We start from the raw sequence: 13,890 nt of genomic DNA on the forward strand, positions 1-13,890 counted from the left end.
ATATATATATATATATATATATATATCCTTTTTGGTCATTTGTTATGGGTACCTGTGATGTCAATTGCAGTATTTCAGCATATGTTTATTTTAATCCTTCAGTATTCTATACTTCACATCGTTTAGTTTGTTTTAAACTTTGTTATACGGTTAAGGTTATTAAAACAGTATTTCACTTTTTTCTGATGCTTTATTCAGAATAATATTATTATCAAAATTCACAAATAAGGTTGTTGGAATGGTCTGTTACTGGTGTCTTTCTTATAGTTCATTATGATAAACATTGTTATTAAGTTGCAGAGTTAAGGTTGTTGAAACACTCTTTCAGTGGTTTATTTCTGATTATTGTGAGTTATATTATTATCAGACTGCACTGTTGAGGTTCCTAAAACAATCTTTAATTGGTTTGTTTGAGATACTTCATCTGAATAATATTATTATTATATGGCTGCACGGTTAAGGTTGTTGAAATAGTCTTTCATTGGTTTGTTTCCGATAATTCATTCTGAATAATGATGTTACCAGTCATATTACAAAGTTAAAATTGTTCAGGCAGTCTTATCATGAATTGTATCTGATGCCTAAATGTGAATAATATTGTTATCAGTTTACATGATTAATGCTGTTGGTACTTCATTCTGAATAATACTATTTTCAATTTGCACGATTAAGACTGTTCAAACAGATTGTAACTGGCTTCTTTCTTATGTTTCACTCTGAGTGATATTATTAACAATCTGTAAGATTAAGGTTTTCGAAACAGCTTTTTCTTGGTTTCTATCAGATTCTTTATTTTGAATAAAATTTTTATCAAGCTTTAAAGTTAAGGTTAATGAATCAGTCTTTCACTGATTTGTTTCTGATAAATTATTCTGAATAATATTATTATCAGTTAACACAATTAGATTTTTTGCAACCGACTTCACTGGCTTCTTTCTGCTATTTCATTCTGAATAATATTATTATCATTTAACACAATTAGATTTTTTTGCAACCGACTTCACTGGCTTCTTTCTGCTATTTCATTCTGAATAATATTATTATGAAGCTAATCGGCTAAGGTTTTTGAAACAGCATTTTATTGATTTCTTTCTGATACTTCATTTTTAATAACATTTCTATCGAGATGAGTAATTAAGGTTGTTAAAACAGAATTTCATTGGTTTATTTCTGAAGCTTCATCTATAATATTAAAAGGGTGTGTTTGTATGTGTGTGATCACCATATCTCTAAAAGGAAAGAACCCAGTAACCTGAAATTTTGCATCCATATTAAGTGGAACTTGAGGGTGTGCACCTGAGTATTATTACTTATCTACGTGCGTGAGCGCATGCGCATCTTTTTATGATGCAAGCTAGCACAAAAAAAGTGTGACCGCTATAGCTCCAAAAGGAAAGAACCTAGAAACCTAATATTTTGCACCCATACTTATCTTATCCACGTGAATGCGCGCATGTTCATCTTTTTAATGAGGCAAGCTAGCGAAGAACCACATAGAAAAGAAGTGGTTCCTGATATAGCAACTTCTAATATATAGAAAAGCCAGTCATCTAAAATATATCAACCTAATAACCTGCCCCCCAGTGGCACAGCGGTATGTCTGCGGACTTACAACGGTAGAAACCGGGTTTCGATACCCGTGGTGGGCAGAGCACAGATAGCCCTTGTGTAACTTTGTGCATAATTAAAAGCAAAACAAAACAAACAAACCTAATAACCCGAGCGAAGCGGTGTACTTTCGGTAGTCTTAATAATATTATTATGGAGCTACACGGTTTAAGTTATTGAAAGTCATTCACTGGCTTGTTTCTGTTACTTCGTACTGAATAACAATATTATCAAGCTACACGGTTAAGGTTAGTGAAAGTCTTTCACTGGCTTGTTTCTGTTACTTGGTTTCTGGGATATTTCTGAATAATAATAATATCGATCTGCACAGCTAAAGTCTGAAACAATCTTTTGATGGTTTGTTCGTTACTTCATTCTGAATGATATTAGTATCAAGTATATCTACATCAATTCTATCATGAAAAATAATTAAGAGAAACACAAAGTGTCATAATGTGAAAGTATGCTTTATCAAATCTATAACAATACGTTTATAAAAATCTATCCTTTACGTTAAAGGTTTGTTTGGTTAAAACTGAATATTTTACTTCAAGTATCTAACGCAATCTGATGACAGTATGGACAGTAAAGTCTCTCTAATTAATGAAAATACATGATCAAATTATTTAACACAAGACTCTCTCAAGCAGAAAATCTTGTGAAGGTTAACACATGCTAAATACTTTTAGGTAAAGTCAGTTCTCACTAATAATAATAAAAGTTTCTGATTGAAAATTGATAGTGATAGTAACAGACAACTTAAAGTGCCTGTATTAGGAGAAGTAAAAATAACCAGTCTATTTATTGTTGCTTGATGAGAATTATAAAATTCAATCACAGTAATCACAATATTTTCACTCATGTACTTCTTCTCTGGCTAATATATACGGTTGTAATCACAATATTTTAACTCGTATACTTTTTATCTGGCTAATATATACAGTTGTAATCACAGTAATTTCACTCATATACTTCTTCTCTGGCTAATATATACGGTTGTAATCACAATAATTTCACTCATATACTTCTTCTCTGGCTAATATATACGGTTGTAATCACAATAATTTCACTCATATACTTCTTCTCTGGTTAATATATACGGTTGTAATCACAATAATTTCACTCATATACTTTTTCTCTGGCTAATATAAAAGGTTTTACAATAAATACAGTGGTATTCTATCTACTCCTTTTCTGTTATTTGCCGCTGCTGCAGCCTGATACTGGGCAGACTGAATTTAATGTCCATTTTTTCGGATAAAATGTGATTTATAACAGCTTTTCTTAAGACATAAGTCTTCTTGTATGTAACACCAAAGCTGACGAAGCACGATCCTTCCGTTTGTAATTTGGGTGATATGACAGTACAGTAAGACCGATGAAGATATGAATCGCATCTCAACAGTGTAAACTCGTTGAATAAACAGCTGTTTTTAGATCAAACTGCTTATTGATGCTCATAAGAACTGGATATACATTTTACTTTTTATCAAAACGTTTTGTTAGAGTCTAAAAAGCTTTTATTTGTTTTCTGTGAAACGTTTGATAGTGTCCAAGCATTCATTTATCTTATATACTAATGGGGTTGTTTTGTTCATAGGGAACATTTTCACAACTTTTTTTAAGTCGTGTGTAAATGTTTTGAGCTGTTCGTAAAAGTCATTATTTAAAGAAAAGTCAGTGTTAGTTTAAACCAGTTAATATTTATATATAACTTAATAAGGCATGTTTTCAAAACAACAATTAAAGCACCCCTTCCAGTGGCACAGCGATACTTCTGCAAACTTATAAGGTGGGCACAGCAAAGATAGATTATTGCGTAACTTTAAGATTAATTACAAACAAACGACAAAAAGTATTGGAATTATAACATAAAAGGATTGTTTACTGGACAAATTTACAACAAATAAAAACTTTTTTCTATTCATAAATAATCATCACTTATTATTATTAAACGTTGTTTCTATGTTTGATAATTATCGGAATATTTACAACTCCATACTAATGAGAACGTATCATTCTTACCTAATTCGAACATTCTTTTATCTGTTACTCTCCAGAGTTATAAAGCACAATGCTACACAATTTACCATCTGCATTGTGCCCACCGAGAGTATTGAAACCAGATTTTTAGCGTTATAGCTCTCATATTTATCGCTGAACTTGTATGTGCGTGGGGGGTGAATTACTTTTTACTGATTGACTTTTCTGTAGCTCACAAGTTAAAAGATAGAATAACTCATATCTCTGAAGCTTGACACGTGGTCACTCACGCTCAGCACAGGTATTAGGGGCGTGAGTATAATAAGGAAGGAGAGAGCAAGTCGTGTTTCAGACGTCTCTGTCCATTATAAACCATGCCGTCCAGGTACTGAGTTGAGCTTGAACGAAGTTCGCACATTTGCGACGTGTGAAAAGTCGCGTGCCCTTTTTAAAGGGATTCTCACATCAACTTATTAGTATATGACCTCTATACATAATTTGTAGTGCATATTAGAGGGATTTATACATTATGATAATAGTTAGAAAAAAACTACCTTTACACTCTACATAATTGTAAGAGAACTTTTATTTCAACCGACGTTTCACCTTTGCGGCTTCTTCAGGGCTAGTATATAAAATTATTTTACGTACTAGCCCTGAAGAAGTCGCAAAGGTGAAACGTTGGTTGAAATTAAAGATCCCTATACAATTAATTGTTATACTGCATATGTATTTAAGCTTATCTCCCATACAACCTTGTCATTTTAGAAATATTATTTCATATTAGATTATGTGAAAATGCATTACAGTTTAGATTTTCTTGCTTCGAGCTAAATAACACTATATCTCTTACATATACACGACTTATTGAGTTAATACTAGTGTTATGATTCAGATAGTTTATTTAAGTATAGCACAAATGTTAAATTTAGTTATCTTTAGAAGCGATAGTTTGTCTCAGGTTTGTTTACGTAACTGTGTGCGAATCATATGTAGCGAGGAGAACGTTCTAGGCCTCGTTTAGCCTATAAATACCTGTACAAAATGTAGTTCGAGTTAAATAGATAAAGGTAGTTAGATAGATAGATTTAGACTACGTGATTGTGAGTTTAGCTATAAAGAGCAAGAAGTGGCGATTTTTAAAGTGAAATTATCACAGACTGTAATAACAGAGTAAATAAGAAGAATTTGTCTTGTCATTTGTGTCCTAAAGTGATTGAACTAGCCTGTGTGGACTTTGACGAAAAAGAAACAATTATTTAAAGCTCTGGATACAACTGTGATAATCAACAGTGTAACGAACATTTGTATTTTAAAACAAGCAGGCTGTGGGCTGTTTGTTTATTGTTGAAATTTATCGCCAACAACTCACAGACACCTACTGTAAAGAATCCGGCCCATACATATAATAAAACCTGAAAATTTCACCAAGTAAAAATTTTAAACATCTTGTCAATTTAAATCTAAACTAACCATTATATTACGGGATGGATATTTTGAGGAAATACTGACCAAGTGAAGCCACAACTACAAAATATACTAGCTCCTTTTAAAAGAAGCTACCAGTAGCAAACATGCCAAAACTTTCACGTGAGCACCTAGTCAGAAAAAAAAAGAGTAGAAGTAGCAAAGCGTATCATAAACTTATTTTAAGTCAGCTAGAAACCAGAAAAATAATTCTCATACAGGTTTTACTGACACATAGTAAGTTGCTGGTAACTATTAATATTTAAAATTTTACGTTAAAAACTAATGGGTAATACAGGATACTTAAAATATAGGAGATAATGTGTAGCATGCAGGCATACTACGTGTTTTACATCCTTATTTAATACGAAAAGTTTCAAAGTTTTCATACATGTAAGTATATGTAATTTTAACATAGCGCATTAGTTAAGAAAGTAGCTCATTTTTCGTTTTACCATAGTTTCCTATTGTACTGGGTCATTCATCCAGGGTATAACGTATTCTTTCTCGTAGAAAAAGATTTCTTCAAAGTTGATATATTTTATAGGAGTGGAGAGTGATCTTTTTCAGTGGTAGGTCAGTTGATACCTTGGAGAAACGACCTCTCTTATTTTGCAATGGAAATGACCAACAGTGAAGTGTTTATTGCATTCACCCTGGTAAGAACGGCATTATAGTTTCATGTATATAATGCTTTATTTTTTTAGCCTAGAATGTAAATACACTTTTACATCTATTTTATTGAGTGTTCTCTCCAATAAAGGCGGCATAAAACACATTTGCCTCGACTTTAATTGTTCTTCTGAGTGTTACACAAATATTGTTTTACTGTATTTTACAATGTGCCAAGTCTCTTTCTTTGCTTCAAACTCAGTCGAAGTCAGATAATACAGCTTTGCTCTGTGATGCATTTTCTATCTGACCTCCTGTTATTCCGCAGAACCTACAGATTACACTAAGGGAAATAGGTGCACCTATTAATATCAAAAATACAAGAGTAAGTGAAATGTATTTGTCAAAAACATCAAACTGACTTGTTGTAACATCAATACATCATCACTCATATTCATATATAATCCTGTAACTATCTCAACGCAGAAAGCAAATATATATATATTAAAAAATAAAATACCATATTCTATGAAACCAATAAAAGCAAGCATAATAATTCGTTTTATTGTGCGTACAACTATCTAAGAAAGCGTTACTATAGAAACAAAGATAGACTATTCACGAATATAAAACAATGTTTTATAGTCAGCAGTCAGAAGAATGCCACATTTTTTCCTAGCTACTATTGTATCCCAGCCGCCCTAATGAGCCTTGGTATTGACTAAAGGCCTCATCGGTACTGGATATGACAGGTATAGTATATTTGACACATTATTTTTTGCTTTCACTCATAAGAATAAGAAACCATCACCAGTAAGAACAACAACTCGTTCATTTCAGTCTATAACAATGTAAAGAAAATATCACCATTAAAGACACATTGTTTCTACGTTATAACAATGAAAAATATCGTTAAAGTGTAAATAATGAATAATCTTTTCAATCTACAAAAATGTTACAAAGTGTCATCAAAAACTACAGTAAAACATTATTTTTATTTTCTAATAATATAAAAAAACATTCTCAGTAAAACAATTTTACATTCTTGTTATGCTGTGAACGCCTTTTTTAAGCTAGCGAAGCATGGTTATAATTAATTAAACTTGTCATAAGGCATTAGTATTTGGCCTATGATATTTTTAGCACTATATCCTTTATTCACTCCCTTAGGATTTTTTCAAGAAGAAGAAGTTGTAGAATAGAATTGCAACACATCGTCGACAATGAATATGGCAGACATAATGTTGTTGAAATACTATTATACGATTTTCTTCTTCTTGGAAAAATGAAAACTTGAAGAGAGTGAATAAAGAAAGTAGTGTTAAAATAAAATAAGCCTAATACTAATGTCTTATAACAAGTGTGTTTAATCATATCCATGCTTCGTCAGCTTAGAAAGGCGTTCACATCATTACGGTTGTTGTTGAAACAAATGACTTATATAAATAGTGTTCCGACCACTACTGTGTTTGTTATATCTCAGCCGGCCTGACGAGTACTGGACTAAATGAAACGCGTTGTCGGTAATTTATATGAACAAAATAGTGTAGTTGAAACACTATTATTACAAGATAATTAAAAATTGTTAATTTAAAGAGGGGAATAGGAATCATAAAAAGTACAGAAACAAGTTGAATCAAAATGGAAAGATTATGTTTTCAAGCTTTACCATGTCTACAGTACTTATCAATTTTAGTAGAGTCAAAATAGGGATTTGTAGTTTCAGAAAATTATGTAAACACTATTTCCACCCTAGTTTGTTTAATTTTTTTAGAGTCCCTAGCTGTAGGCTTGAAAATATTATCTTTGCATTTTGATTCAATTTGTTTCTGTACTTTTTTGACAATACTATTCCCTTTTTAAAATTAAAAATTTTTAGTTATCTTGTTTCTTACGTTTTATGTTCATTTATGGAAAATAAACTTTAAGCTACATATGTGCATATGCAATCAGTTGAATATTACATGTTTTTCAATGGTTTACTACTGCATTGGCTTTTTTCCCACCCACCAATTATCTACGGAGCCAGATGGTTTTGTACCTGAGGTTTCGTGTAAACACGCATTTAACAAGCTTCGAGTACAAAGGAAGCGCTTACAACAACATCACATATATTATGTATTTATAGCCACGTAAATCAACTTTGCATGAAAAAAAAATAAACTTTTCAAATAGGTCATGGACATTTGCAGCATTTCGTATAGTATATCTACTGATTTTGCTGTAGCCTTGTGAAATAAAAATATGAATAATGATAATAAAATAATATTAAATTACGCACTCATAATTGAAGTGAAGTACGAAAATCAGTAGAATAAATCACCTCTCACAAGAGAGAGAAATCTACTATTGTAATCGTCTTCTGTTAGAAAATTCACTGAAATAGTCACAGAAAACCACGTAGAGACAAAGTACAACAGCGAACTCGAGAAATGATGAATCCTCAATGTGATAGTTTCCAATTAATGCACGATAAGTTGCACAGACTATTTTCCAATTAATGTGCATCAGTAAAACACCAGAACTTTTCAATAGCGGAAAGGGAAGGACTTAGAGAAATTCTTCAGGGCGAAAAAACGAAGGCGCTTGAATTAATTTTAAAACTACCCCTATGACATACTCAATACTGCATTCTTCACTAATGTCCAGGTTTCAGTAAAATATTCGTAGCCGTTTTTACTGTAGTGGTTTGTAAAACTATAATCAATATTACCGAGGCTGGAGACACTGTTATAAATATACACATTGTATACTCTAATAAAATGAAGCATTTCTGACTAGTATAACAGAGCTTAAATGACTTCTACATTTCTGCGATGCTTGAATGACTTCGAAGAGCTTATGTTGGTAGCGAAGAAGAACTTAGAAAATTTTAGAAGGTGGAAATCTCGACTTTCAAGAATAAACTTAAAAATAGCCCTACGACCTTCACAGGAGTTTGTTTAGTAGCTGTGCATAGATTTTGGCGCAGTATACCTAACCGTTCTTGCTGTAGGCTTCGGTGCTTGAATGGCTTTGATGAGAAACTTGGCCAGTAGCGATGAAAAAACTCATAATATCTCTCCTTCTCTTTCAAGAGTCAACATAAAAATAGTCCTATAACCTGTACAGGAGTTTTTTAGTAGGTTTTTCCCAAGTTTTAATAACAGATTAAAAGCAGTTTTTTCCGAAGGCTTGTGGAACAATAATAATATGAAGAGAAAATGGATGAATTCTGTCTAACAATCGGAAAGTCATCTTTTTTGCTATTATCAATATTTTAGCAGCCTTAGCTATTGAGATAGAAGGTCTTGAGCGTTGTTTCAAGAACAAGTCTGCTTTTTAAAATGGTTTTTGCCCGTATGCTCTTTTAAAATATTTGAATATCGTGGTTCATGATACACTCTTCTAATTCTTGAAAATCCCTAAGGGACTAGGCAAGAAATGCAGTGTTAAAATTATAATAGGCCTAAAACTAATGGCAAATATAATCAATTACTTATTTTCTATCAACAACAATGACTTATTCTTTCCTATATACAATAATGTAACATATGATCAATGATTCGTTATTTTTTATTTACAATATGACTCTTCGGTTTATCTGACAAAATGTACTTGTTAACATGTACATTATAGATTATCCTTTAGCAATATATACGAGAAACGTTAATTAAATTAAATATCTATATACGCATGATAAAGTGTTTAACAACATGAAAAGAAGAAAACAAGATGTAGAAGAAAATATACAAGATGAAATGTTCAATACAAAATATCTAACACTATTACTACACTAATACTGAACAATACGGATAGTTTGTTTCGTTATCAGTTTTGATATATACATTGTATACATCAATATATGCTTCAGAAGCTCGCATTCGTAGTTTTAGTAAAAATAGGAATGTATAAAACACAAAATTGATTTGAATACAATTTTTGGGTGACGAATACCAAATACAAACATAGAATATACAAATCAATGATGCAGAATTAACTGTAACATGTTTTAACAGGAAAATCCGTAAAATCAGAAGTGCAGTACAAAGTTATAGCACTACATAAAAACTAGGTTTTTATGTAGTGCTATAAGATTTATGTCTTATTCAGTTTAATTCATTTTCTTATATCTCTACAAGGTTAATAAATAAAACCACGCGCGTGTGCACGTGGGTTCTATGCTTACCACAGGAACCATGCCGGTCTCGTGCGGCTGAAGTCAACAAGCGATCTGCACAGTCGGATAGAACCACGAGATGTTTAGTCAGAGATGGTCTCTTGCCCACTTTTCGGCCTGCTCTATTTAATTGTATTACCATACCGTCAAGGCCATCAGCTTTTCCAGAAGCTTAACTCCAAGCTCACCGTTGGTGACATTCAACAACGTGTCGTGAAACGATTTTGATAATTCACCAACAAAATATGAAGACATCAATAGACATAAAAAAAGAAAATGAAAAATACATATCTGAATCAGTGAAAGAAAAAGAGGGAAAGCACCAGGATAGAACTGGCGAATATATCCTTCTTGGCTATCACCACAAGGAAATAATCTTAATTATCTTAGTATATTTGTACTGCAAATCAAAATGAATTATATTTTTATAACTTACAAACTTTGGTAACTATTTGTAGCACGTCTAATGTAACATAATTTTAATTTGCTATTTAAAAATCAAAATCGAAAATACAATTATAACTAAAAATAACTGCTATGTAGGTATCCTGATACCACCGATAATCGATCGCTTTTAGGAAATATGAACTGCTGAAATGAGCGCTGGGAAATCGTCGTCCTTATACACGAGACTGATTATAGAAAGCTAGGAGAGGTGTTTTCTGAACATAAAACCTCACGATGGAGCTATTTACAATGTAGCTACGCTGCAGGGCTATTATCAAAATGCACGGTCGTCGTATAGAACACGACCAGATGTGGAGACATAGACTGCATTGACGAGCTGTTCCTCCAAAATCGTCTTAACCTAACATCTCCAACCTCTGACTAATATTGTATAGGATGAAGAAATGTGGTCTGTAAGATTTATGGAGATAAAAACTGACATGTGTATCACATGAGGAAATCAGAAATTATGTATCATGCAAATAAGAAATGTGTTCTGTAAGATTTATGGAGATAAAAACTGACATGTGTTACATATGAGGAAATCAGAAATTATGTATCATGCAAATAAGAAATGTGTTCTGTAAGATTGATGGAGATAAAAACTGACATGTGTTATCACATGAGGAAATCAGAAATTATGTATCATGCAAATAAGAAATGTGTTCTGTAAGATTTATGGAGATAAAAACTGACATGTGTATCACATGAGGAAATCAGAAATTATGTATCATGCAAATAAGAAATGTGTTCTGTAAGATTGATGGAGATAAAAACTGACATGTGTTACACATGAGGAAATCTGAAATTATGTATCATGCAAATAAGAAATGTGTTCTGTAAGATTGATGGAGATAAAAACTGACATGTGTATCACATGAGGAAATCAGAAATTATGTATCATGCAAATAAGAAATGTGTTCTGTAAGATTTATGGAGATAAAAACTGACATGTGTATCACATGTGGAAATCTGAAATTATGTATCATGCAAATAAGAAATGTGTTCTGTAAGAGTTATGAAGATGAGAAGTGGGGTGTGTATAACGCATGAAGATAAATATGTAGTGTATGTGCGGTACGCAGATAAGAACTGTAATTGTAAAAATTATGCGTAGGAGCAGCTTGGTCTGTGTAAAGCATTATGTAGACAAGAAGTCAGTGTGTGTAACTTAATGAGATAAAAAAATTCATTGTATGTTAGAACGTGTACTAAACAAAATAATTAAAGGATGCTTGGAATTTTGGCAAAAACAAACCTAATGTTTCAAAACAAGGTCAATCTCTCTTTCAGGGATCAAGTGGTTAACGTGAACGAACGGTGGAGTTGAGATTCCGTGGTTTGAGTCTCGTTACTGATCCCCCCCCCCCTAAAAATGGCATTCCACACTTTGGAGTCCTGAGTACATCGTAAGAGTGACGGTCCAATCCTACTATCATGAGTAACTCAAGGGTTCATTAGTTGCTTTCCCTTTATCGTTTGAAAATTATGGACGACAAACGCAGACATTTTACGTGCTTTTTTACGCTAAATCCAATAAAAAATCATTCTTCAGTTTACCTTTATGTCATCTGATGAATACGTGTGGTAGTTGCTATAATTTTGTACAGTGGATTTGACTATTATTTATATTTTTTAGCAGTGCCTCAAGTGGAACATATGTAACGTATTATATAGACAAAAAGTATTGCAGAAAAGATTAGAAACGTGCCTGATGCAAGATAGGTGAAAGAAAGTTATGTGTGATACAAAAGGAACATTACAAAAGCCGGCGGGGTCGCCATTCACCACCGATCTCTAAGAAAAACAAGTTTGCTGAAACGCAATATAGGCGATTTGATTGCAGGTTTTAACAGTGGAATCAGAGCGTGCGTTTGTAAAGTAAAATATTTCTATTTCATTTTTAAAATGTTATCTATAGCATAATAATGTATAGAAAATTAATGAACCATTAATATGCTTTTTCAATTCTGTTAATTATAGGTTTTCTAAGGCATAGGTTCGTTAGTATTACTTAACATTCAAACCGAAAAAATATGCCCGAAATGATGATTAAGTTCTAATATGCAAAGTTTAAAAGTAGCTCCTCTCCTTTTTAGTGAAGATTTCGTTAAAAGTTGAAGCTAGTTTTTCACTTCCATAAGGAAATAAACTGTTATTTAACAGATAAAATATTTATACTTCTGCAACATTCTATTTTCATTATAATGTTATTGCCCACCAGTTACATATTTTCTCTCTACGGTAGTAAGATTAAGGCTTCTACTATACAATCTCAACTCCAGCAACTGTATAAATATTACCATGTTTTGTATGTGAAATACAACATACACACATATATATATATATATGCAAGTTTGTATGTGAAAGACAACATACGTATATATATGTAAGTTTGTATGTGAAAGACAACATACATATATATATGTAAGTTTTGTATGTGAAGTACAACATACCTATATATATGTGTAAGTTTTGTATGTGAAAGACAACACATATATATGTAAGTTTTGTATGTGAAAGACAACATGCATATATATATGTAAGTTTTGTATGTGAAAGACAACATCCATATGTATATGTAAGTTTGTATGTGAAAGACAACATATATATATATATGTAAGTTTTGAATGTGAAAGACAACATTCATATATATGTGTAGGTTTTGTATGTGAAAGACAACACATATATATGTAAGTTTTGCTAAACTTATCTGCTCTTGAGTATTCATTTTCCAGTATCTCTTCTCGTGCGTTTAAACATTTGATCTTATGTTTAAGTCATCTGTAAGATAAAGCAATTGGATTTAATCTTATTCATTCTCATGGACAAGAGGAAACACGCCATTGTAATTTCAGCCCAAAATTAGAACATTGTAATCAAATTGTGAGTTTTATACTATGTGAAATCTAAATATGAAATGATCTCGACCTTTCAAGTTCAAAGTCGTCCAAGACATTGGTCTAGGTGGTGCTTCTATACTCTAAAATAAAATTAACTTATCAGCAGACTGCAAAAGATGGAGACAAATATTTCCTGAAAGGTATAGTATATTTCCTAAAACAGAGGATTCGGTCAGCAAGGTAAGCTTATTAATATCAACAAATAAAGAAAATGCTTTTCAAAAAAAAAGGAAGTAAATGAAGGGTTGACTAATATCAATCCTTCAAAAACAATGCAAACAAGATAGTAATGATGACATTTGCATCATCCCTACGTAATAGAACAGCCACACAGTGTAGTGGAATATTAATAGACAAAAATAGGATTAATTGAACTCAATTGTGAGTGAATAATTATATATATTGCTATATGCTAATTCTTGCTTTTCTTGTTTTAATAGACATAGGACGGTTGTATTTATAACCAAGTTCTGAATACAATGAGGTTCCAACTGTAATATTTATTGTTTATTTATTATTGGCTGGTAGTTCTTGTTACCTGTACTTAAGCTTTTTAAAGGAACATCAAATTTCTGTAAGAAAACTAACTTCAAGGAGTAATAATAACATCATTTACACTAGAATTATGATTTTTAGCTGTGGTTGAGCGGCTCATAGAATGGTTCTGTTACGTATCTGCTTGTTTGTTAATTTCCGGTATAAATTCTTTCC

The 13,890-nt window shown here is 31.9% G+C and overlaps 1 protein-coding gene across 1 annotated transcript in view; it reads right to left on the reverse strand.

The window, feature by feature from the left end:
- The window catches only part of LOC106461671, a 50,557-nt gene extending 40,245 nt beyond the window's left edge, over nt 1-10,312 (reverse strand). Inside the window, exon 1 of the mRNA XM_022388690.1 lies at nt 9,839-10,312. Within this exon, the coding sequence (XP_022244398.1) occupies nt 9,839-9,850 (12 nt within the window). The 5' untranslated portion in view covers nt 9,851-10,312. The remainder of the gene's footprint in view (nt 1-9,838) is intronic.
- Nucleotides 10,313-13,890: the final 3,578 nt, after the last annotated feature.

The sequence above is a fragment of the Limulus polyphemus genome, unplaced genomic scaffold, assembly GCF_000517525.1.
Source record: "Limulus polyphemus unplaced genomic scaffold, Limulus_polyphemus-2.1.2 Scaffold1008, whole genome shotgun sequence".
Lineage (NCBI taxonomy): Eukaryota > Metazoa > Arthropoda > Merostomata > Xiphosura > Limulidae > Limulus > Limulus polyphemus.